The sequence below is a fragment of the Telmatherina bonti genome, assembly GCF_933228915.1.
Source record: "Telmatherina bonti genome assembly, chromosome: 7".
In the NCBI taxonomy this organism is placed as follows: Eukaryota; Metazoa; Chordata; class Actinopteri; order Atheriniformes; family Telmatherinidae; genus Telmatherina; species Telmatherina bonti.
The window spans coordinates 38,554,498-38,581,450 of NC_136625.1; the positions used below are offsets into that span (position 1 = coordinate 38,554,498).

The window sequence follows — 26,953 nt, forward strand, 5'->3', positions numbered from 1 at the left end:
TTAGTTATAATGCAGCTTTTACCACAGTTACCACACGCAGGACTTCAGGTATACAGACCTTTCTGGGGATTATTGTTTTAAGAAAAGAGCAACAAATAAACTTTTTCTGGTAATATTGGAAACTTCTGGACACGCTGATGTGTTACTTGTTTAGTGTAGATGGAGGATTAGCAGGAGCGGTGTTATGGGGCCGGAGTTGTCGACTGTAGACCAGGGCCGGTATCCTGCAGGTTTTGGATATTTACCTGCAGCATTACCTGATTCATATAAAGTGAGTCTCGCAGGCTTAAGTTCTGCACAAGTCTGTTGACGATCCATTCATTGGAATGAGGTGTTTCTGCAGGGTAACATCTAAAACCCATAGGACACCCACCCTCGAGGACCAGAGTTGTAGACCAGGGTCGGCTCCAGACTTTATGGGCAAAATATGATGTGGGGGACCCCCGACCACCACAGGACCACTGGTGCTCAACTATTCTTTAGCTTGATGATTGTTACCGTAACAATTCACATTATCTGTAGGTTACATCATACCAGTATCGTTCTTACCCTCACTGGGTTAGAAAGGCACAACTCTGGTATTAATTTATGCTTTTTAATCAAACGGCAACCTCCGGCTGTTAAATGTGAGTCCTATGCGGAAGTGCATAAAACCAGTTCCAAAATCCCCATAGACTCCCATGTTAAAAAGACCAACTTCACAGCAGAAATAAACATGTTTACAGCAGAAATAAACATGTTTACAGCAGAAATAAACACGTTTACAGCAGAAATAAACACGTTTACAGCAGAAATAAACACGTTTACAGCAGGAATAAACACGTTTACAGCAGGAATAAACACGTTTACAGCAGGAATAAACACGTTTACAGCAGAAATAAACACGTTTACAGCAGAAATAAACATGTTTACAGCAGAAATAAACACGTTTACAGCAGAAATAAACACGTTTACAGCAGAAATAAACACGTTTACAGCAGAAATAAACATGTTTACAGCAGAAATAAACACGTTTACAGCAGAAATAAACACGTTTACAGCAGAAATAAACACGTTTACAGCAGAAATAAACACGTTTACAGCAGGAATAAACATGTTTACAGCAGAAATAAACACGTTTACAGCAGAAATAAACACGTTTACAGCAGAAATAAACACGTTTACAGCAGGAATAAACATGTTTACAGCAGGAATAAACACGTTTACAGCAGGAATAAACACGTTTACAGCAGAAATAAACACGTTTACAGCAGAAATAAACACGTTTACAGCAGGAATAAACACGTTTACAGCAGAAATAAACACGTTTACAGCAGAAATAAACACGTTTACAGCAGAAATAAACACGTTTACAGCAGAAATAAACACGTTTACAGCAGAAATAAACACGTTTACAGCAGGAATAAACACGTTTACAGCAGAAATAAACACGTTTACAGCAGGAATAAACACGTTTACAGCAGAAATAAACACGTTTACAGCAGAAATAAACACGTTTACAGCAGGAATAAACACGTTTACAGCAGGAATAAACACGTTTACAGCAGAAATAAACACGTTTACAGCAGAAATAAACACGTTTACAGCAGAAATAAACACGTTTACAGCAGGAATAAACACGTTTACAGCAGGAATAAACACGTTTACAGCAGGAATAAACACGTTTACAGCAGAAATAAACACGTTTACAGCAGGAATAAACACGTTTACAGCAGGAATAAACACGTTTACAGCAGGAATAAACATGTTTACAGCAGAAATAAACATGTTTACAGCCTGGTTCAAAAATCCATTTTAGGTTTAATAGGTCAGGTTTACCTTCATGACAACTGTGGGGGGAGTGATTTTTTTTCTAACTCGCCTGTTTAAAAGTAATTTAATCTCAAAGTTCGGCATATTTAGGGGTGTGACCTTTTGATTGACAGGTACCCGATCTCCCGCTTTTCAAGTCAGAAGAACGTAGAACAACCGCGGTTTTTAGCCGGTTAACAACGTGACTTAGCATTAGCTGGTTAGCTCCTGTTATCTCCAGGTTAGCTCGGTTAGCTCTTAGCTACAAAAAGCTCGGAGTTCGCTCGATGTCAATCATCCACCATGACGCTCTCAGCCCCCCTCTCAGATCCACGTCTTTGCCCATATTTGTATTTTCCGGGTGAGACGACACGCATGCCCCTGCCAAGATGGTGATGGTAGGAACGATATATTTTTAAATATCAAATATCTTTTAATGCTTCGTGATTTTATATCAAATAGAAAACCTCTCATAAATTCTCATCAATAAACATAAAATATCAAGGTTTTCTCACAGAAACGTCCTAAATATAAAATCTTATCCCATGGAGGCTTGTTGTAGAAGAAATTAGGTTTTTCCTTTTTATTTGGAGTAAAACAATGTGGGTTAGTTTAATTTTGACATCAGCTGTTTGAAAACATTTCATCACCTAGTTACAACAAAGTATTGTTACAGCTTGCACATTTTTTATGTGCTTTGGTTGTTTTTGACTTTTTCAATGGTTTATTTCTGAAATCAAAAGCCTGTTGTTGCCGTGGTGATGGTATCCAGTTAGGATCTCCAGGTTGGAATACCACCAGAAAAACGGAGAGCTGAATTTCCTCTTCCTCAGTAATAATCCGTCCGGAACTGGGATGATCTCTTTTCATGAGGCGTGATGTGACGTCAAACGGTCATTTCTTTGGTCTTAAAGATCGTTGATTTGCTCTTTGCTGTGGAAATAAATGATTAAAATCACTCTAGATTTGGTCTGACTGGTCCAGACGAGGAACCAGACCAGTTCACCCAATCTGTAGATCCGACAGTAGCTGCCATTTTTTAACCATATGTGATTATTTCATGTGTTTTAAGTGAATTATTCGGACACATTGAGGTAGATTTTAATCATGAATTGTTTTATTTTAGTCGTACTGAATTGATGTAGCAAAAGAAAACTAAACTGGCTTTACAGACTTTGGTTTTAATCTGTTTTTTCTTAGAAACAAACAAAAATTGACTGCAATGAGTTTGTGTTTACAGTGATAAACTTCACATCAGAGTTGAGGTACAGTTGATGTTCAGATACCAGGAAACAACATGAGCTGAGAAAAACGAGACAAACTACAACATTAAAACTTGTTTCATGAAGATTTTTTAAAGTTTTTTTTTAAAGATTTAAATACTAAAGGAACATAAAAAGCATTTATAATCACTAAACAGCACTAAACTAAAACCTGAGTGCTATTTAATGTAGAACTGGAAGAACTGGTAGAACTCCACCACCTCCATCTGAACCGTATTTCATCTGACGATGTGAGTGAGATGGACAAGGCGCGATACGTAAACACTGTTGTCTTCGTCAGCGTTGTAGACCAGACACACCGGAGTCTCATGAAGGTTTAAACAAGTTCTAATGTGCATGAAGACCTGTAGAGTCAACATAACCTTCATGCATCATATCCAATTGGTTGCTGGATCTCACCGAAGACCACTGGGGGATGTGGTCTGAACCTGATATCACATTACGTTTGATCTCTGTCACATTTAGCTCTCTGTTTTAAAATTTGGATCGTTTACATTTGGAGCAACATAAACAATTCTTAATCTGGTTTGGACCACAGAGGTGAACTGTGGTCCAGTTGAAAAACACGGGTCTCCTGTTCAGATCAAAAAAGCAAACTGCTGTCCGATTATAAACCAGAAGACTCCTGGTTCAGATGAGAGACGTGAGCTTGGATCAGATTAAAAGCCGGGGTCCTCCTGGTTGGGTTCCAGTGGACCAGAGACAGGACAATGAACATGGTGGATACATTAAGGCGGCCAACGTAACCCCCAACGTAACCCCCTGCCATTCCCATCCCAGTTTTCTGGATGGGGGGAGTTTGCTGCTTTTAGAGAAGTTAAACTGAAGAAAATATCGCACTTCAAACATTCATATTAGTAATGTTTCATTCATATATTGCACATGGAAGAACTTACTATACATGGAGTATAGCCGACATATCGCCCCCTAGTGGAGACATACCGAACAACAGACCGTTCTTTGCAAAGACAACGGCTCGGTTTGTTTAAGTTATATCTTAAAGTATAATTTTATTGGTTTTCAGTAAAGTAAGTTCTTAACATGAATATGTCCAGGTATTAGGGTGATTGTAAATCCAGATCAAGTTCTCTCTTGTTTTCATATCTTATCCTGTTAGAAATCTGACGTGATGCATTCTGATTAGTTTATTTCTAGTGAATTAGTTAGTTTATTTCTAAACTTGTCATCATGATGAACGATGGCTGAATCTGGAACCATCTGTGGAGTCGGTCCGACTCCGTGGATGTGACGGATCATTAGTTACCCCGCTACACTTTAAACTTCTCTTACCTTCTCCTCTTCTTTCCCTCCTTCTCTTTCCTCCTTTCTATCAACTTTCTTCAGTACATCTTTGTTTTTCTTCATCTGTTTCTACCCTTTTTATGCTTTTTTCCATTCTGTCCTTCACTTCCACATGTTTGACTCCTGAACTGCCCCTCCATTTACCCCTTCATCCATCACCCCTCCACTTACCCCATCATCCTCCATCCTCCCTTTCCTCTTGTTTGCGTAGGCCTGGCCAGTGAAGGCGATGGTCAGGGTCAAGCCGAGATTCTGGATTGGTTAGAAGAGTTGGAGGAAGCTGGCTCTGATTGGTTAAATAGTTTCTTCACCTTCCTGTATGATCTGATAAACCCGCTGGAGGATGGGGACGAGCGTGGCGCTTCGAGAGGCGTCACAAAAGCGTATGAAGAGGAGGATGAAGAAGAAGATGAGGACAAGATCAGACCAAGAGAAGACAAAGATGACGGAAGTCAGGGACAAAAGATTGTCATTGTCGGCCTCCATAACCAATAACGTGTGGCCAGCCGGCTCCACCTGGAGCTCGTTCCCAGCTGAAGGAGGTCCACATACAGCAGACAGAGCTGGAAAAACTTTTCCTACTTTACAGTTTTTTTTCCTTCTAGTCTTTCTCTGATTCTCCAAACAAAAACATCTTGTGACTTTTGTGTCAGAGAGTAAAACTCGGGTTTCTCATGTCGGATCCTCTGCCTGGACATGCATACCATACTCAGGAATATTTTTAGAAGTTGTCTGTTTTATCTTCTGCAGCAACACTGTAAACAAGCAGGAGTTTAAAGATTATTTATACTTGGATAGCTGTCCTGCTGTCCTCGTCCTTCCTCTTGTTGCAGGACATGGGAACCCATGCTGGTCTTTGGACGATAAGCACAAACTTGTGCATTTTTAAAAAAAATTTTTTTTTCCTTTTAACCCTTTTTAGATTTATGTTGCTCACTTTTTCTACTCAGTAAAGCTGTGCAGTCTTGATTTGAAAGGAAAAAGGGTTAATGAAGGTGCAAATGAAGGCTCTCATTCACATGTGAGCATGACTAATGAAGTGGTTGAGTAAACCGATAGGACGAATGATGTGACACGTTCAGTATGTTTAAAAAGTTTAGCTGTGTGACATCGTAGATCCTTCTACGGTCTCTAGGACAGATTTAATGCCTGGACCAGTTCCTGATATCTGGAACCAGAACAGCTTCTACATGTCTAAGCAGATAAAAAAATGGAAAATCTTGGAAACGGATGGTGAAAGCAGGTGGGATTCAGACCCTTCATGATAATTCCTGCATCATTTCTGCTGCTTGAAGAACCACTTTTGATGTTTTGTAGCATTGTTGTTGCTGTGCATGTTTGGTAGACACAAGCCAGGACCATCTGTTTGACACCATCATGGTCTAGATTCTTTGTAGAAATCCATCCGATTGTCTTGATCGGAAAGATCGCTAGAACATCCTGGTAGATGAAGAATTTGTCCCCAACAGCTGGTCAGTTAACAGACCAACTGAAGTCAGTTACAAGCCTTTAACCAGTCACTGAAAACTTTATTTATACACCTCTTTTCACATAGTTTGTAACTCAAGGTGCTTTACACAAATGACAAGATAAAGAAAAAAGTCAGTGTCTCTCACACACTCTCACATCAGTGAGGATGAACTATAAATGAGGCAAATGAAATAAATAGATTAACCCCCTAATGGATACATTTAAATGGAATAAAATTCATTCATTCATTCATTCATTATCTTAACCGCTTAATCCGATGACTGGTCACGGGGAAGCTGGAGCCTATCCCAGCCGTCTTTGGGCAAATGGCAGGGTACACCCTGGACATCTTGCAAAGTCCATCACAGATAAAATAAAATTAATAAATAAAATGCAATTAAATAATGGATAAATTGATAACAATAAATAAATGAAATATGAATATAATAGTAAACAAACAAACAGCATCTCTACTGAAAGGTAGATTCCAAACATACCAGTTTAATGTCGCTATGACCAAGATTCACTCAACCAGTCAAAAGAAGGCTTCACGTTTGAAAAACATTATATATTCTGTCTTACCTTTGGTGTTTTGCCTCCAAAACTTTAATCCACCGACATAAAACTGCATTCAGTCAAGTGACTACGTTTTCTACAGTGCTTTGGGAGTAGTTAAGCGGACAAAATCACCGTTTTCTGCCCAGTAACATCAGTTTGATTGGACGACAACAGGTGTCAGTCATTCAGCGTCACAAACATTTCCTGCCTTGTCGGTGCTGATTGTTTATGTAAACATGATGACATCAGTGTGATTCTACCGTATCGCACAATTATAAAGAGGGGTCCGTCATACCGATCGGCCAATCAAAGCCAAAGTTACGCGCATTACACACACGCCTACTGCATACAATTACGTGGTAGTCAGTGGCGCTGCATCTACTTTGTACTTTTTATTTAAAAACCAGAATCCAGGATCTCTTTCAGATATCCACCAAGATTTCATCATTTGTTCCTCATGACACCCCCAACATATTCCGAAGATTTAATCAAAATCCATCCATAACTTTGAGTAATGTTGCTAACAGACAAACAAACTTTGTCGAAAACATAACCTCCTTGGCGAAGGTAATAAATAATAATAAATAAATTGGATAAAAACAAAATATACCTTTTTAATATAAACGCCTACATCAGACTAAATAGAATAAAAAATACATAAATGAAAAATAAGGTCAGTAAAATGAAAGATGTAAAAACTACGTTTTCCCATCATACTTGGGTCTTCAGGAAGATCTTTCCATAAACATGGGTCATACAAAGAGAATTTTCCACTTCTGATGGTTCTAACAGGCCGTCATGGAAAAGTGGTTCAGATTAAAACATTAAGAGCCTTAAAAACCAGCAAGAATCTTTAATCCTCTTTGAGATGATGAATCATTTCAGAATCTCTTCTGGAACTGATGAAACTGATGCAAAGACTTTAAAACTGGTGTTCTATGTGCTCTGTTTTTGGTTTGTGTCCAAACCAGTGCTGTCAAGGAGACCAGAAAGTAGTGCATTGATTGTGGAAATAATAAAAAGCTGTAAAAGTGACTCCGCTTCGACTTCAGACAGAAAATGTTGTATACCGGCGAAGTTTAAGATGATAAAAACTAGGCCTAGTTACATTTCTAACATGGATGAAAAGATCTGTGTCAGTAATGACACCTCAGACTGGTTCAGGAATTCATAACCAATAAATAAAACCTCCTGCGATGGACTGGCGAGGTGTCCAGGGTGTACTCTGCCTTTCGCCCAAAGACTGCTGGCATAGGCTCCAGCTTCCCCGCGACCCTTCATTGGATTAAGCGGTTAGGATAATGAATGAATGAATAAAACCTCATTTTATTTTTCTGGTTTAGCTGTAAAAAGTTCCATGTCTTAATGTCACGTATAAAATCTGAAAGGTGTCATTTTGAGATCCAGCCACGTAAAGCAGAGTGTCATCAGCATAGCTGGAAAACTAGGCACTATCCCCAATGACATCTTGTCAGGGGAACGTCGAGATTAAAAAGTACTGGACATACAATCAAGCCTCAAGGGAAGCCAGAATTAATTTAATAAGGTTTAAATAACCGATGCTCCTTACTTCTCTCTGACATGATCTGACTTGGCTCCAGACACTTTTCTCTTTGTCTTTCCATTAAATTTCTGCTTCACTTTTTTATAGTCCTGAAAGAACTTCATGCTTTGAAAGCAAACATGAGAAACTTGGTGCTGTGATATTCCAGATCCCTTAAATTAATTTACCAGACTTTTTAACTTGACCTCTGTGCTATCGTGGCTTAACTTAACCAGGACGGTGGTTCCCATCCGTTCTTGTATAATCTGAATAAATCCAATCTTCACCGTTGTTTTGGTTGGAATCGCCTACTCTGTAACATTTCACCAGTCTGTCTTGCTGGTGTTCTCCTTGGACCACTGCAGCATGTTTTTACCAACCCTGATCCTGTCACCCATGACAAATTCAGAAGTTCATTGATAGATTAGTGTCCATGTGCTGTCAGAATTAAAAAATAGTAGTTGTTTTGGAGGTTAGAGGTGGGAGGATGCGGCTGTCGTCCAGCCACATACCTGCCACCTGGAAAACATTTACACATATTTAGGATCTCTAAATTCCCCCCAGGGAGGTGAATTAACTGATGATAATGATAGTGTGTCACTTCCAGCTGGTTTAACCTGATGACTGGGCTCCCTGCTGAGCACCATCAGGCACTTGATGCTTGAATCTGCGTCGGACTGAGCACGCTCAGACAGCTGCAACTGACTGCGGATTTGTCTTGTGAATATCAGGGTGTGCTTATCTATTTCTGCAGACTTCCCTCTCCCCAGCAACATTTGCCAACTCTGCGGGGGGGATCCCGAGGCGTTCCCAGGCCAGCCGAGAGATGTAATCCCTTCAGCGTGTCCTGGGTCTCCCGGTGGGGTCTCCTCCCAGAGGCATGTGCCCAGAACACCTCACCAGGGAGGTCCAGGAGGACTGTTGATCTCGCACTCAATCCTTCCCTCACTCGTGAACAAGACCCCGAGATATTTAAACTCCTCCACTTGAGGCAGGACCTGACTCCCGACCTCTGAGGACAATCCACCCTATTCCGGCTGAGGACCATGGTCTCAGATTTGGAGGTGCTGATTCTCATCTCGGCCGCGAATTGCTCAAGTGAGAGCTGGAGATCACGACCAGATGAAGCCAACAGGACCACGTCATCTGCAAAAAGCAGGGACCCAATCCTGAGGCCACCAAGCCGGATCCCCTCAACACCTCGGCTGCGCCTAGAAATTCTGTCCATATAAGTTATGAACAGAATCGGTGGTAAAGGGCAGCCTTGGCGGAGTCCAACCCTCACCGGAAACGAATCCGACTTACTACCGGCAATGCGGACCAAGCTCTGACACCTGTCGTACAGGGACCGGACAGCTCGCACAAGGGTGTCCGGTACCCCATACTCCCGGAGTACCCCCCACAGGAGCCCCCGGGGGACACGGTCGAACGCCTTCTCCAGGTCCAAAAAGCACATGTAGACTGGTTGGGCAAACTCCCATGCCCCCTCCAGGACCCCAAAGAGGGTATAGAGCTGGTCCACTGTTCCACGACCAGGACGAAAACCACACTGCTCCTCCTCAATCTGAGATTTGACTATCTGATGGACCCTCCTGTCCAGGACCCCTGAATAGACCTTACCAGGGAGGCTGAGGAGTGTGATTCTCCTGTAGTTGGAGCACAACCTTCGGTCCTCCTTTCTTAAAAACGAGGACCACCACCCCAGTCTGCTAATCCACCTTGTAGTGGTGAAAGGGTTTGTGTGTCCTGAAGATCTTAGCAGCTAAGTTGTCGGGGGCTTTATGCCCCTGGTAGGGTCACCCATGGCAAACAGGTGTCTAGGGGAGGGACCAGACCAAGTGCCTATAAAATCTGAAAGTGTTATTCCCAGTCTTCATGCAGGCATGATGTTATGGAGACATCAATTTCAGCCTCAGCTGTGAGATTGAGGCTAAAATGACGTAAAATTAATTTATAAATAAAAAATGCAACAAAGCCAACCAGAAGAAAATGGAATTTATTACTAACAAAACTTTGTAGAAATAACACACAGTGATAAAGTGTTTTTTCATCTGCACATCGTTCTGTCAAGTCTGAAACAAACACACAACAAGCACATAAAAGAATTATTCCAGCCATAGAGGATCATTATTTTCCTGCTTTTCTCATCACTTGTTGATCTTTGGCTGCTCCTGATTGGACGTTACCGTCAGTTTAAGCTCTCTGATTGGTGGAAAGTCTGACAGGAAGTGTCTTCATCATCATGTTCAGGTGAAAATAGAGGTCTCTTAGCAACATGGTAGTGATGAAGATGAAGATGTGGTAGATAATGGTATTATCATGGATTTATCATATAGAGTCTCAGAATAAACAATTCAGACCAGACTAAACTTTACTGCAGCTTTGATTTAGCTGAAGCTTCGCCTTGTAGCTGCAGATATCATCTTCAGACATTACTACTGATAAAAGAGAAATGTGTCTGACTTGTATTACATCTTGTTTATTGTGCTGTTGCAAACAGATGATCCTCAATAATCTTGATGTTTGCTAGGCTGATGCATGCTGCATCCCTTTACCAACACACCCTTTACACAGATAATGGCATAAGTTAGTGCATGCAAAACATGCATAATGATGTCTTTAACTGTCTCTACCTGAGGCACAAATGAGTTTACCGCTGCATGTGTGTTTTCATTGTTCCCTTTGTGGATTTTTCTTCTCTTCATTCAAACATGAGCCAAACAGGGGAGAAAGTGAGAAGAGTATCATCCAAACTCTGGTGATTTCTTAACCGGGTCCTCCACGGTCACTGTCCTGTAGGTGTCAGATGACTCTCCACCTTAAAGTAAAGTAGTTCCAGGTCTGGTTCAGGACCGGTGCTGCCACCAGTTCCAAGTTGGTCCAATAAAGAACCAGATGAGAACCAGTTTGGTGTCCTGAACCAGACATCACAAAGCAGGGGAACATTTATAACTACACAAGACCCAGTTGTTGAGCTTATAAGTGGTTCATTTCATAACATCCCGTAGTTCTGTGTTTCCAGTGCTCGGTCCAGGAAAGAAATCGGTTTTGACCCTGGACCGCCACTGGAACCACCTTGATGTCTGTCTTGGACAGTTAATGTAAAATATAATCTCGCTTGCTGATGTTTAGAAACATTTGAGTCAGTGGTAGTCTGAGATGAAGACTTTCCAGTGGACTAGATGGTAATGTTTCTGAGCATAAAGCAGAAGAGCTGAGCGTTAACTCATCTCTTTATGTAACATCAGATGAAAAACCTGGAGATGGAGCCAAGAGAGGAGCAAAGAAAGGTACAGTCTTGATGCTTGAAGCTCTCATATGGTTTGGACCGGACTAATGGACAAAGTTTGACCCACTCACAAGGTGTGGCAGTCTTGCCTTAAAACCTGGTGTGTTTAACTAAAATAACCCAGTGTAACGGGCTTAACTGTTCCTGTTTTTCCATAAAGCCTGCTTCAGTACGGAGCTGGGAGACTGACATGAGTTTCTAACTGGTGTTTCCATATTTATAACTTTAACAAGTACAGGTACAAATCCTATCTTCATAGATTAGTTCTACAAGTTATAAAAATGCAAGTCTGGGGGGAACGCAAGTATCGAACCTGCAAGTCTGAGGTGAAATGGGAGTCTAGAGACGGCCAGTCTGGGGTGAAACGGGAGTCTAGAGACGGCCAGTCTGGGGTGAAACGGGAGTCTAGAGACGGCCAGTCTGGGGTGAAACGGGAGTCTAGAGACGTCCAGTCTGAGGTGAAATGGGAGTCTAGAGACTGCAGGTCTGGGGTGAAACGGGAGTCTAGAGACGTCCAGTCTGAGGTGAAACAGGAGTCTAGAGACGGCCAGTCTGAGGTGAAACGGGAGTGTAGAGACGTCCAGTCTGGGGTGAAACGGGAGTCTAGAGACGTCCAGTCTGGGGTGAAACGGGAGTCTAGAGACGTCCAGTCTGAGGTGAAACGGGAGTCTAGAGACGTCCAGTCTGGTGTGAAACAGGAGTCTAGAGACTGCAGGTCTGGGGTGAAACTGGAGTCTAGAGACGTCCAGTCTGAGGTGAAACAGGAGTCTAGAGACTGCAGGTCTGGGGTGAAACGGGAGTCTAGAGACTGCAGGTCTGGGGTGAAACGGGAGTCTAGAGACTGCAGGTCTGGGGTGAAACGGGAGTCTAGAGACGTCCAGTCTGGGGTGAAACGGGAGTCTAGAGACGGCCAGTCTGAGGTGAAACGGGAGTGTAGAGACGTCCAGTCTGGGGTGAAACGGGAGTCTAGAGACGTCCAGTCTGGGGTGAAACGGGAGTCTAGAGACGTCCAGTCTGAGGTGAAACGGGAGTCTAGAGACGTCCAGTCTGAGGTGAAACGGGAGTCTAGAGACTGCAGGTCTGGGGTGAAACTGGAGTCTAGAGACGTCCAGTCTGAGGTGAAACAGGAGTCTAGAGACTGCAGGTCTGAGGTGAAACGGGAGTCTAGAGACTGCAGGTCTGGGGTGAAACGGGAGTCTAGAGACGTCCAGTCTGGGGTGAAACGGGAGTCTAGAGACGGCCATTCTGAGGTGAAACGGGAGTCTAGAGACGTCCAGTCTGAGGTGAAACGGGAGTCTAGAGACGTCCAGTCTGAGGTGAAACGGGAGTCTAGAGACGGCCAGTCTGAGGTGAAACGGGAGTCTAGAGACGGCCAGTCTGAGGTGAAACGGGAGTCTAGAGACTGCAGGTCTGGGGTGAAACTGGAGTCTAGAGACGTCCAGTCTGAGGTGAAACGGGAGTCTAGAGACTGCAGGTCTGGGGTGAAACGGGAGTCTAGAGACTGCAGGTCTGGGGTGAAACGGGAGTCTAGAGACGTCCATTCTGAGGTGAAACGGGAGTCTAGAGACGGCCAGTCTGGGGTGAAACGGGAGTCTAGAGACGGCCAGTCTGAGGTGAAACGGGAGTCTAGAGACGGCCAGTCTGAGGTGAAACGGGAGTCTAGAGACGGCCAGTCTGAGGTGAAACCGGAGTCTAGAGACGTCCAGTCTGGGGTGAAATGGGAGTCTAGAGACGTCCAGTCTGGGGTGAAACGGGAGTCTAGAGACGTCCATTCTGAGGTGAAACGGGAGTCTAGAGACTGCAGGTCTGGGGTGAAACGGGAGTCTAGAGACTGCCAGTCTGAGGTGAAACGGGAGTCTAGAGACGTCCAGTCTGAGGTGAAACGGGAGTCTAGAGACGTCCAGTCTGAGGTGAAACGGGAGTCTAGAGACGTCCAGTCTGAGGTGAAACGGGAGTCTAGAGACGTCCAGGTCTGGGGTGAAACGGGAGTCTAGAGACGGCCAGTCTGGGGTGAAACGGGAGTCTAGAGACTGCAGTCTGGGGTGAAACGGGAGTCTAGAGACGGCCAGTCTGAGGTGAAACGGGAGTCTAGAGACTGCAGTCTGGGGTGAAACGGGAGTCTAGAGACGGCCAGTCTGAGGTGAAACGGGAGTCTAGAGACGTCCAGTCTGAGGTGAAACGGGAGTCTAGAGACGGCCAGTCTGGGGTGAAACGGGAGTCTAGAGACGGCCAGTCTGAGGTGAAACGGGAATCTAGAGACGGCCAGTCTGAGGTGAAACGGGAATCTAGAGACGGCCAGTCTGAGGTGAAACGGGAGTCTAGAGACGTCCAGTCTGGGGTGAAACGGGAGTCTAGAGACGTCCAGTCTGAGGTGAAACGGGAGTCTAGAGACGTCCAGTCTGAGGTGAAACGGGAGTCTAGAGACTGCAGGTCTGGGGTGAAACGGGAGTCTAGAGACTGCAGGTCTGGGGTGAAACGGGAGTCTAGAGACGTCCAGTCTGGGGTGAAACGGGAGTCTAGAGACTGCAGTCTGGGGTGAAACGGGAGTCTAGAGACGTCCAGTCTGAGGTGAAACGGGAGTCTAGAGACGGCCAGTCTGGGGTGAAACGGGAGTCTAGAGACGGCCAGTCTGAGGTGAAACGGGAGTCTAGAGACGGCCAGTCTGAGGTGAAACGGGAATCTAGAGACGTCCAGTCTGAGGTGAAACGGGAGTCTAGAGACGTCCAGTCTGAGGTGAAACGGGAGTCTAGAGACTGCAGGTCTGGGGTGAAACTGGAGTCTAGAGACGTCCAGTCTGAGGTGAAACGGGAGTCTAGAGACTGCAGGTCTGGGGTGAAACGGGAGTCTAGAGACTGCAGGTCTGGGGTGAAACGGGAGTCTAGAGACTGCAGGTCTGGGGTGAAACGGGAGTCTAGAGACGTCCAGTCTGGGGTGAAACGGGAGTCTAGAGACTGCAGTCTGGGGTGAAACGGGAGTCTAGAGACGGCCAGTCTGAGGTGAAACGGGAGTCTAGAGACGGCCAGTCTGAGGTGAAACGGGAGTCTAGAGACGTCCAGTCTGAGGTGAAACGGGAGTCTAGAGACGTCCAGTCTGGGGTGAAACGGGAGTCTAGAGACTGCAGGTCTGGGGTGAAACGGGAGTCTAGAGACTGCAGGTCTGGGGTGAAACGGGAGTCTAGAGACGTCCAGTCTGAGGTGAAACGGGAGTCTAGAGACGGCCAGTCTGAGGTGAAACGGGAGTCTAGAGACGGCCAGTCTGAGGTGAAACGGGAGTCTAGAGACTGCAGGTCTGGGGTGAAACGGGAGTCTAGAGACTGCAGGTCTGGGGTGAAACGGGAGTCTAGAGACGGCCAGTCTGAGGTGAAACGGGAGTCTAGAGACGGCCAGTCTGAGGTGAAACGGGAGTCTAGAGACGTCCAGTCTGAGGTGAAACGGGAGTCTAGAGACGGCCAGTCTGAGGTGAAACGGGAGTCTAGAGACGGCCAGTCTGAGGTGAAACGGGAGTCTAGAGACGGCCGGTCTGAGGTGAAACGGGAGTCTAGAGACTGCAGGTCTGAGGTGAAACGGGAGTCTAGAGACTGCAGGTCTGGGGTGAAACTGGAGTCTAGAGACTGCAGGTCTGGGGTGAAACGGGAGTCTAGAGACGTCCATTCTGAGGTGAAACGGGAGTCTAGAGACGGCCAGTCTGGGGTGAAACGGGAGTCTAGAGACGGCCAGTCTGAGGTGAAACGGGAGTCTAGAGACTGCCAGTCTGAGGTGAAACGGGAGTCTAGAGACGGCCAGTCTGGGGTGAAACGGGAGTCTAGAGACGGCCAGTCTGGGGTGAAACGGGAGTCTAGAGACGGCCAGTCTGGGGTGAAACGGGAGTCTAGAGACGGCCAGTCTGAGGTGAAACGGGAGTCTAGAGACGGCCAGTCTGAGGTGAAACGGGAGTCTAGAGACGGCCAGTCTGAGGTGAAACGGGAGTCTAGAGACGGCCATTCTCAGGTGAAACGGGAGTCTAGAGACGGCCAGTCTGAGGTGAAACGGGAGTCTAGAGACGGCCATTCTGAGGTGAAACGGGAGTCTAGAGACGGCCATTCTGAGGTGAAACGGGAGTCTAGAGACGTCCAGGTCTGGGGTGAAACGGGAGTCTAGAGACGTCCAGTCTGAGGTGAAACGGGAGTCTAGAGACGTCCAGTCTGAGGTGAAACGGGAGTCTAGAGACGGCCAGTCTGAGGTGAAACGGGAGTCTAGAGACGGCCATTCTGAGGTGAAACGGGAGTCTAGAGACGTCCAGTCTGAGGTGAAACGGGAGTCTAGAGACGTCCAGTCTGGGATGAAACGGGAGTCTAGAGACGTCCAGTCTGAGGTGAAACGGGAGTCTAGAGACGTCCAGTCTGGGGTGAAATGGGAGTCTAGAGACGTCCAGTCTGGGGTGAAACGGGAGTCTAGAGACGTCCATTCTGAGGTGAAACGGGAGTCTAGAGACGTCCAGTCTGAGGTGAAACGGGAGTCTAGAGACGTCCAGTCTGGGGTGAAACAGGAGTCTAGAGACTGCAGTCTGGGGTGAAACGGGAGTCTAGAGACGGCCAGTCTGAGGTGAAACGGGAGTCTAGAGACTGCAGTCTGGGGTGAAACGGGAGTCTAGAGACGGCCAGTCTGAGGTGAAACGGGAGTCTAGAGACGTCCAGTCTGGGGTGAAACGGGAGTCTAGAGACTGCAGTCTGGGGTGAAACGGGAGTCTAGAGACGGCCAGTCTGAGGTGAAACGGGAATCTAGAGACGTCCAGTCTGAGGTGAAACGGGAGTCTAGAGACGTCCAGTCTGAGGTGAAACGGGAATCTCGAGACGTCCAGTCTGAGGTGAAACGGGAGTCTAGAGACGTCCAGTCTGAGGTGAAACGGGAGTCTAGAGACTGCAGGTCTGGGGTGAAACTGGAGTCTAGAGACGTCCAGTCTGAGGTGAAACGGGAGTCTAGAGACTGCAGGTCTGGGGTGAAACGGGAGTCTAGAGACTGCAGGTCTGGGGTGAAACGGGAGTCTAGAGACGTCCAGTCTGGGGTGAAACGGGAGTCTAGAGACGTCCAGTCTGAGGTGAAACGGGAGTCTAGAGACGTCCAGTCTGAGGTGAAACGGGAGTCTAGAGACGGCCAGTCTGGGGTGAAACGGGAGTCTAGAGACGTCCAGTCTGAGGTGAAACGGGAGTCTAGAGACGTCCAGTCTGAGGTGAAACGGGAGTCTAGAGACGTCCAGTCTGGGGTGAAACGGGAGTCTAGAGACTGCAGTCTGGGGTGAAACGGGAGTCTAGAGACGTCCAGTCTGGGGTGAAACGGGAGTCTAGAGACGGCCAGTCTGAGGTGAAACGGGAGTCTAGAGACGGCCAGTCTGGGGTGAAACGGGAGTCTAGAGACGGCCAGTCTGGGGTGAAACGGGAGTCTAGAGACGTCCAGTCTGGGGTGAAACGGGAGTCTAGAGACGGCCAGTCTGAGGTGAAACGGGAGTCTAGAGACGGCCAGTCTGAGGTGAAACGGGAGTCTAGAGACGGCCAGTCTGGGGTGAAACGGGAGTCTAGAGACGGCCAGTCTGAGGTGAAACGGGAATCTAGAAACGTCCAGTCTGAGGTGAAACGGGAGTCTAGAGACGGCCAGTCTGAGGTGAAACGGGAGTCTAGAGACGTCCAGTCTGGGGTGAAACTGGAGTCTAGAGACGTCCAGTCTGAGGTGAAACGGGAGTCTAGAGACGTCCAGTCTGGGGTGAAACGGGAGTCTAGAGACGGCCAGTCTGGGGTGAAACGGGAGTCTAGAGACGTCCAGTCTGCGGTGAAACGGGAGTCTAGAGACTGCAGGTCTGGGGTGAAACGGGAGTCTAGAGACGTCCAGTCTGAGGTGAAACGGGAGTCTAGAGACGTCCAGTCTGAGGTGAAACGGGAGTCTAGAGACGTCCAGTCTGAGGTGAAACGGGAGTCTAGAGACGTCCAGTCTGAGGTGACACGGGAGTCTAGAGACGTCCAGTCTGAGGTGACACGGGAGTCTAGAGACGGCCAGTCTGAGGTGACACGGGAGTCTAGAGACGGCCAGTCTGAGGTGAAACGGGAGTCTAGAGACTGCAGGTCTGGGGTGAAACTGGAGTCTAGAGACGTCCAGTCTGAGGTGAAACGGGAGTCTAGAGACTGCAGGTCTGGGGTGAAACGGGAGTCTAGAGACGTCCAGTCTGGGGTGAAACGGGAGTCTAGAGACTGCAGTCTGGGGTGAAACGGGAGTCTAGAGACGGCCAGTCTGAGGTGAAACGGGAGTCTAGAGACTGCAGGTCTGGGGTGAAACTGGAGTCTAGAGACTGCAGGTCTGGGGTGAAACGGGAGTCTAGAGACTGCAGGTCTGGGGTGAAACGGGAGTCTAGAGACTGCAGGTCTGGGGTGAAACGAGTCTAGAGACTGCAGGTCTGGGGTGAAACTGGAGTCTAGAGACTGCAGGTCTGGGGTGAAACGGGAGTCTAGAGACTGCAGGTCTGGGGTGAAACGGGAGTCTAGAGACTGCAGGTCTGGGGTGAAACTGGAGTCTAGAGACTGCAGGTCTGGGGTGAAACGGGAGTCTAGAGACTGCAGGTCTGGGGTGAAACGAGTCTAGAGACTGCAGGTCTGGGGTGAAACTGGAGTCTAGAGACTGCAGGTTTGGGGTGAAACTGGAGTCTAGAGACTGCAGGTCTGGGGTGAAACTGGAGTCTAGAGACTGCAGGTCTGGGGTGAAACTGGAGTCTAGAGACTGCAGGTCTGGGGTGAAACGGGAGTCTAGAGACTGCAGGTCTGGGGTGAAACTGGAGTCTAGAGACTGCAGGTTTGGGGTGAAACTGGAGTCTAGAGACTGCAGGTCTGGGGTGAAACGGGAGTCTAGAGACTGCAGGTCTGGGGTGAAACTGGAGTCTAGAGACTGCAGGTCTGGGGTGAAACTGGAGTCTAGAGACTGCAGGTTTGGGGTGAAACGGGAGTCTAGAGACTGCAGGTCTGGGGTGAAACTGGAGTCTAGAGACTGCAGGTCTGGGGTGAAACTGGAGTCTAGAGACTGCAGGTCTGGGGTGAAACGGGAGTCTAGAGACTGCAGGTCTGGGGTGAAACGGGAGTCTAGAGACTGCAGGTTTGGGGTGAAACTGGAGTCTAGAGACTGCAGGTCTGGGGTGAAACTGGAGTCTAGAGACTGCAGGTCTGGGGTGAAACGGGAGTCTAGAGACTGCAGGTCTGGGGTGAAACTGGAGTCTAGAGACTGCAGGTCTGGGGTGAAACTGGAGTCTAGAGACTGCAGGTCTGGGGTGAAACGGGAGTCTAGAGACTGCAGGTCTGGGGTGAAACGGGAGTCTAGAGACTGCAGGTCTGGGGTGAAACGGGAGTCTAGAGACTGCAGGTCTGGGGTGAAACTGGAGTCTAGAGACTGCAGGTCTGGGGTGAAATGGGAGTCTAGAGACTGCAGGTCTGGGGAAACACATGAGTCTAGGAAAGGTGTATCTGCTGCACTGACACATGTGGAGGTGGGAGTTATAAGATGCAGCGCCTCTCTAGCGTTGTACCTGTGCATGCTGGTTAAATTGGGGTGTGAGTCTTGACCCGTGATGGTTTGAGCTTGAAGATGAGGACCTGCATGTGCTGACTCCTCCGCCCACCTGCTGCGTGATGTCCAATATGAATCCTCGTGTCCTTCCTCCCAGAAACCCCCTCAGCTAAGGACGTGGGCATGAAGCTCCGGGAAGCCCTGAAGCAGCAGCTGGCCATCATCCACGAGCGCGTGGAGGCCAAGAAGCTGGCCAAGCTGGCCCTGGCCGAGGTCAGGGAGCTGCTGGTGAGGGAGGAGGAGGAGAAGGAGCTGGAGCTGGGGCGGAAGGAGATATCAGCCCGAGTGAAGGAGAGAGTGGCCGTGAGGTTGAAGGAGGAGGAGGAGAAGATGGAGAAGGTGGAGATGGAGAAGGCACTGGAGAAACTGCAGAAAGAAAAGGCTAAACAAGGCCATGAAGAAGAGAGAGAGGAGGAGAAAGGAGAGAAGAAGTCAAAGAAAGGAGGGAAGAAGGAGGAGAGGGAAAAAGAAGCACAGAATGAGGAACGGGGGAAAGAAAAAAAGAAAAGTAAAGCTGATAGAGGAGGAAAGAAGTGAAGGCAGAGCTGCTTTTAAGCAGACAGATGAGTGTTTCGGCTCTCTGGAGGGGAATGCTTATCAATTTACTGATTGGATCAATAAAATCCCTGATTGGAAGAACAGATGACTTCATGTTAAACATTCAGGTGTGAGTTGGCAAGGAGTGTGTAGATGAAACATTTCCAGTGCAGGTCGTCCAGCAGGACGACGACTATTAGGTCCCAGTTAATCAGATCTGGACCAGTCTGGAGCAAAAACCAGCTTCATGGAAACTTTCAGGAAAATCCAGCATTGATCTTCGTTTCCACACGGAAATACAACACAAGACACAACCAGACCAAAAGCAGCAGATTCACGCCTGAACGTTTACTTTAAAGACAGTTAAAAAATAACTAAAATCTGTAAAAGAAAAAATACAATAACACATTCAATTAATCTAAATAATTATAAACGTTATTGAATAAATAACAATAAATGAATCAGGTAAAACTTCATGCATGCATAACATAAAAATAAATTTAAAAGAATAAAGGCAGGTAAAAGGCCAGGAGGGATTGTTTAATTTGAAACAAATAAAAATATTTAGATACAAATAAATATGGGATGAGATGTATAAAAAAAGAATAAATACTAGATTAACAGTTTTCATTTTTCAGTAATTTTAATTTAGCCGTTATGTTTACATGAAATAGTCACCTGTCTGGGTTTTTCTATTCAATTCAGCTTTATTTTTATTGGTTGTTAAAAAAATCAGCTTTCCAGAAACAGGACTTCGGAGTGATCCAGGAGGAGTGAATTCTCTTTAGTCCAGTTCTAATGCTCCAAACCAGCAGGTTGCATCGGCTCTGCAACGCCCACAAAGGGCCACGTACTGCGTTTGTGTGGACAGAAATCGATGTGAGGACGTAACTGTAGTGGAGGAAGTGATCCCAGACGGCTGCCGTTTTTCTGCCGTTGTGACGTCTGCGTCGTCATGGCAACACCTTATAAATGAAAAATTAAAACCTTCTTTGTCACCGAACGGCTGAGCGTGTCAACCTGCAGAAACATCTAGTAGAAACCAGCTTGTTTTGTTTTCCGTAATAAAACCAGTAACGTAAGAACTCCCTGTAATGTGCTAGCAACACAAAACCTGCTAAAAAAACTCGTGTTTGTCAGAAATTCTGTCTGCTGTGGTAATATTACATCATCAGCTGCACTTGTTATATTTTCTGTGTTTTTTTCATGCTAACACTTAGCATGACATAAAAAGCGGTCTGCAACTGATGGACCTGGAAATGCGAAAGAACCAAACCGTTTTGATGCAGGTTTTTTCCTTGGAATCATTGCATTGAATTTCATTCATAATGACACTAAAATTACCAGTTATGGATTTTTGAGATCTGTTTTTCTTGTTTGAAAACATTTTTTGTACAGAATATTCCACAAATATCATTTATTCATTATCCAAACTGCTTAGTCCGATGAAGGGTCACGGGGAAGCTGGAGCCTATCCCAGCAAAACATTTAAACATCTTGCAGAAGATATTCACCAGAAATCAGAAGTTCATTAAAATGTCGTAAGATTACTGACTCTTATCGAGATTTATTTGGCTGAACGGAAGGTTGCAGCTCAATAAGCGGCCATGTATATACATCTGCCGGTATTTAGCTTTCTGTAACCATGGCGATCTAAAAGGATGGCGGCATTAATCTCCATTTCCTGCTTGTCCTGGAAATAAATAATTATTTCTTTGTATTTTTTCTGGGACATGTAAAACGATCTTTCTAATTATCCACATTTTGTTGTTTCTGAGTCATGAATGGTGAAGCGGGATTTCTGGCCCTCAGAATGCAGATGTGAAGTGTAAATACTCTGACTGGATATGTGGTTATGAGAAAGGTCGCTTCACATTCAGCGTTTTGAAAAGTCACATCATCTGGATTTTATATCGTGTCGGTAGCTGTGCTCTGTAAACATTGCAGAAATGATGTGAAGTTTGGTGGTTTTTCTTCTCTATGAAGGTTTGCCAGAAAGTGCTTTTATGACAATCTATTTTCTCTTGTCAATAAAGTTTCTGATCCATACTGGTGTTTTTTTTCTGTGTATTTATAAGTTGGTGTTAGAATAAAAACTGAACTTAACAAAGTAATTTAGCCAGAAAACTGACCAAAGTTCAACTGGAGGGTGGTAACGTGGACTGTGGGCCACAGAAGAGCCGTTATCATGTTCTGCTTGTTTAGTTTAGACCAGATTTATGTCAATATTTTGTCCCTGAAATGAGGAAAAAACCGAATAAGCAGAAGAAATGCAAAGCCGTAAAACTGAAGCCAGATCCAGATCTTGTTCCTGAACAAGCTGGATTAGTTCCACAGAGCTGTTTACAAACCTGTCCATAAAAGCCGGTTTACCTTCAGTCCCTGAAATAAACACTTGTGTTGGATGTTGTTTTTCTTCATGTGTGTAAATCCTGCCAACAACATGTACGTCGTTCAATATAGGGCTGAAAGAGAGGCCTGTGGCGGTCGCTTCCCACAGCCAGGAGGCTGCTGAGCCCGCGGAGGCTGAAGAACCAGAACCTCAAGGTAACACACACGTCCATGCACACACACTTTAGCTGATGTAGTGCAGCAGATCCAGAGATTTACCCTCATTCAGTAGATGAATGAAGATGATGTTGTAATGAACGGGGGCCGTTAGTTTCATTAACTACAAAATGCAGGTCGCCTCAAATTCTGGAAAACTCTTTTCAAACAGACGAGTTCACCAACGAGCAGAAACGTCTCGGCATCCTGCCAGAGTAAGAATTAACTGTGTAAATCGCAAATGCTGATTTACATAAAAAGCTTTTGATCTTATTGACAGTAAACGACTTAATGAGTTGTAAAGGTGAGAAATCACACAGGTTGGACTGAATGAGATGCTGAGACAAACAGGAAGCAGTTCGGTTTTACACTTTTTTTTTTTCCCAAATATTTTTATTGATTCTCAAGTTTTATATACATACAAAGAAAACAACAACTACAACAACACTCCTCACATTCATACACACACACACATACCCATAGCATGCACCTTTTATGCAGACAATATTAGGTTGCAGAGTGATGGCATCATATCTCTACCTACAGGTTCAATAAAGTTCAAGTGTCTTCATGTAAAATATATACCTCAATTATTTAAATTCACCAAGGAAAAATAAAAATATAAAAAAGTTAAGCTTTTACCTATGACATCACACCCAGCAGCCAAAAAACATTCTCAAGGTCAAATTAATAAAAATAAATGTTTTAACAATTTACATCCATTTTACCTATCTTCCTGATGTTAATATGGTCATATATGGTTCCTATAATTGCACAAATTTTTCTAGTTTACCTTTGGAAATATAAGTCAGTCTCTCCAGTCCAATATTTTCTGAAAGTTCACTTTTCCATTGTGTAATTGAAGATGGCACCATAGTCCTCCAATTTAAAGCAATGGCCCTCCTGGCATGCAACAATCCAAAACCAGCAGTTGAATTAGTTTTTTTAGTCTGTGGAACATTTTCTGGATACCAAGTCTGGCACATAGTGGCATTTTGATTCCAAATATTTCAGACAAACACTTTGGAATGCTTTCCCAAAACCGTTGTATGTCTGGGCATTCCCATAGACAATGGATGAGCGTTCCTTTATCATTCCAACATTTGGTACATGTGTCAGAGATATTGCTTGACATACAGTGAAGGTTTTCAGGAGTTACATAGACCCTTGTTAACCCTTTATATTGTAGGAGTTTTAGTTGTGTATTTATAGTTTGTTTTTGAGCCTTAAAACATGCCTCATTCCATTCTAATTCATCAATATCTTCTGGTATATCAGTTCTCCATGTGTTTAATGTGTCTGTTGTAGACTCTTTAGAATGTGACACGATTAGATTATATTTAGACAATAGTCCTTTTTCTTTGTTTATTCTAATTAATTCCTCAAAGAAAATTTAGGAATATACATATCAGAAGATCTACATGACATGATACTTTTTAATTGTAAATATTTAAAGAAGTGTTTTGAAGGAATTTGATATGTCACACAGATCTTGAAATGTAAGCAACATTCCATTAACATACAAATCTTTAATACTATGAATGCCTTTCATTTTCCATATTTTAAATCCACCATCATTTTTTACCAGGTGTAAACTGATAGTTACTCCACAAAGGGGAAAACTGGGAGAGAGTTGTAGATTCTTCTACATGTTTGTGAGCTGTGTGCCAGATAACAATAGTATTCCTCAATAAAGGCCTTTTGGTTTGTTTTTTAAATGTTTTCAAGTCTGCAGAGTAAAGGTAGCTATATATTGGTACATTGATACATTTTTATCACATGTATCCGTCCTATCATTGATATGGGTAGATTTGACCACCTGTTCAACATTTCTGTAACCACGTTTACTAAGGGGTTATAATTTGGAGAAATAATTGTATTTAAATCTGACGTAATTTCAATGCCTAAATATTTAAAACCATTTATAGCTATTGTAAATTCAGTGTGTACAGGGGGTTCCTCCTTTCTTCCTCATTCAAAAACATGAGTACTGATTTTGTATTGTTAATTTTATAGCCTGAAAACTTTCCAAATTCTTCAATTACACTCACCAAATTGGGAATAGTGTTCTTTAAATCTGTCAAAAACAAAAATATTTTGTCAGCAAACAAAGAGATAAGATGACTCAGATCTCCAATCTTGATGCCTGATATCCCTCTGTGAGTTCTCACTGGCCAATGGCCAATGATTCCAAAGCTAAAGTGAAAAGTAACAGGGATAAAGGACATCCTTGTGTAGTTGAACGTTGCAGCCTGATGGGTTCTGAATTATTATTATTAGTTAATATTTGTGCAGTAGGATTTGTGTAGAGCAGCCTAATCCGCTAATAAATGTCTCTCCTAACTGTACCTTGGAAGCAATTTAAACAGATAGTCCCACTCTATTCTGTCAAAAGCTTGACAGGCATCTACTGCCAGTATTGCAGTGTCTCTGGATTCATGTTTTTCATATGAGATATTTAGAACACGTCTGATATTATGGTAGCCTTGTCTCATTTTGATAAAGCCTTGTTGATCATCAATTATCAACTTTGACATGTATTTTTCTAATCTTTTTGAAAGTATTTTACATAAAATTTTCATATCACATCCTATTAAACTGATCCCCCTGTATGATGAATATTCTGTAGATGGTTTGTTTGGTTTTAAAATGAACGTTATAGTGGCTAGTCTTAATGAGTCCGGGAGTATACCCATATCAAAGGATTCTCTAAACATATTAAGGGGTGGTTGTGCTATTTTATTTTTAAACAATTTATAAAATTTGGCCGGCAGTCCATCTGGTCCAGGAGCTTTACCACGATTCATTTCTCCTACAGCTTCTATTTATTCTTCGGTTGTAAGAGGACTGTCAAGAAGTACCTTTTCGTCCTCTGAAAGTGTCCGAAATGATAACTTATTTAATAAATTCTGGACATCCTCATTTGGACTGCATTCTGATTGGTATAATAATTTATAAAACTCTCGAAAGCTTTCATTGATCTCTTTTGGGTCATTAGTAATTTTATCTCCAGTTGACTTTATACTAAATATTGCTCTTTCAGCCTGTTGTTTTTTAATGATCCAAGCCAATAGTTTGCCTGCTTTTTCTCCCTGGTCATAAAACGTTTGTTTTGTCCACATTAGACTTTTAGCTATTTTGTCAGTTGTTACTTTATTATATTTTGTTCTCATAACCAGTAATTGTTTGGATTTTTCAGGATCACTGCATTCAGAAAGTTAATTTTCTAGCAATTTAATTTTACTATCTAATTGGATAATTTCTTGATTATGTTTTTTATTTTGGGTACTGGTGTAACTAATATTCTCTCCTCTAATACATGCTTTGAAAGCCTCCCATCTGATACAGGTCGATGTTTCCCCCTTATTAAACTCAAAATAATCATCAATACATTTTTCAACAAAGTTAACGAAAGTCTTGTCTTTTAACATAAAGGTTTGCAATTTCCATCTTTTTGAATATCCATCTCCCTTACCCAATTGTATTTTCATAGAGACCGGTGCATGATCACATAAGACAATGCTGTTATACCAACATTTTTCCACATGAGACTGCAATTCGATTGATATTAAAAAGTAATCAATACGAGACTGTGTTTTCGAGATGCTTGAGAAACATGAATACTCCCTGTTTGGATCAAAAACCCTCAAAATCTCTATTAATCTTAAGATCCCGAATATAGTTATTAAGTAGTTTTCTGGTTTTGACATGTGTTTATCTTTTTGAGAAAACCTATCTAATGTTGGATCCAAAGTACAGTTGAAGTCTCCACCTATAACATATTGTCCCTCTAAATTGGAAATATCTAAGAATAATTATTCAAAAAAAGATGGTGAGTCTTCATTGCGACCATAAACAATAATGAAGTTAATTTTCTGCGACAGGACATTTCCTTGTACCATAACGTATCTCCCACATGTATATACTATAAGCTTTGATTTTTGAAATGGTATTGATTTATGTATTAAGATAATAACCCCTCTTGCATAACTCGTAAATGGAGTGTGGAAAACCTGGCCTGGCCATCTTTCAGTCAACAGTTTAATCTGTTGTAGGTAAATGCGACTCCTGTATAAAAATTATTTTGGATTTTAAGTATTTTACCCTGTTTAGTACCTGTTTTAATTTAGTAAGTTTTCTCATTCCCCTGACATTCCAACTAGTAATTATCACTTCAGAAGGCCTTTCTTCTTTTGTCATTTCCAGAAATCTCAATCATTTAAAACCTTAACAAAAAGCAAGGTACAATAACAACGGTGTATGCTAGAAAACACTCGTATACACATTAATTCAACGTAAAACCTAATCTGAACATTTCCCCGAACTATTGTACTTCATCCAGTGAAGCACACCCCCCTTCCCTTAATGTACAATGGGTTACCAGGATGTTGATCCACAAAAATAAGGAGGAACTGGTCAACATGACGAACCAACAAAAATAGTATCCCGTGACCTTGTTATTGAAAAATAATTCTATTAACCCTTATCAATAAAGAATATATTGTCAAAAAAAAAACTTAGCTGTCAACTTATCAACTTTTTTTTTTCTTCCCCTTCTCTTCTTCCCCCTTTCTTTTAATTTTTCTTTCTTTTTTCCCTTCCAATTACAACTTTTCAAAAAACAAACAGAAATAGTATATTGCATAAAAATGAAACTAAAATTAATGGCTGTCCATTATAAACTCTAAAATATCTCTTATCAACAGGTATAGCCTAACCTCTTTAATGTCTATAAATATACACCTTACAGCACCGTTCATTCCCTTGTAACGCCCTGCAGCTCTCGTGGAATTTCTTTGTAGAAATCTTCAGCTTGCTGCAATGTTGCAAACACATTGTTGCAAACACATGAATCTTGCTACCATAGAGTATCCTCAATCTGCATGGATCGTACTGAAATCCACGGAAGGCATTGATGTCAACAAATCGTTGGCTCACCGGTTGGAACCCTTTGTGGACACGTAAAGTTTCTGCTGAAAGGTCTTGTGCAAACATGATGCTCAGCCCATCATGTTTGATTTCCTACTTCCTTGTCTCTGTAGACAAGCTCTTTTTCTTG

The 26,953-nt window shown here is 43.8% G+C and overlaps 1 protein-coding gene across 2 annotated transcripts in view; it reads left to right on the forward strand.

The window, feature by feature from the left end:
- The window catches only part of asph (aspartate beta-hydroxylase), a 57,343-nt gene that overhangs the window by 12,980 nt on the left and 17,410 nt on the right, over positions 1 to 26,953 (forward strand). For both annotated transcript variants that reach the window (XM_079243941.1, XM_079243940.1), the window contains exon 4: positions 21,811 to 21,894. In XM_079243941.1, the coding sequence (XP_079100067.1) occupies positions 21,811 to 21,894 (84 nt within the window). The remainder of the gene's footprint in view (positions 1 to 21,810; positions 21,895 to 26,953) is intronic.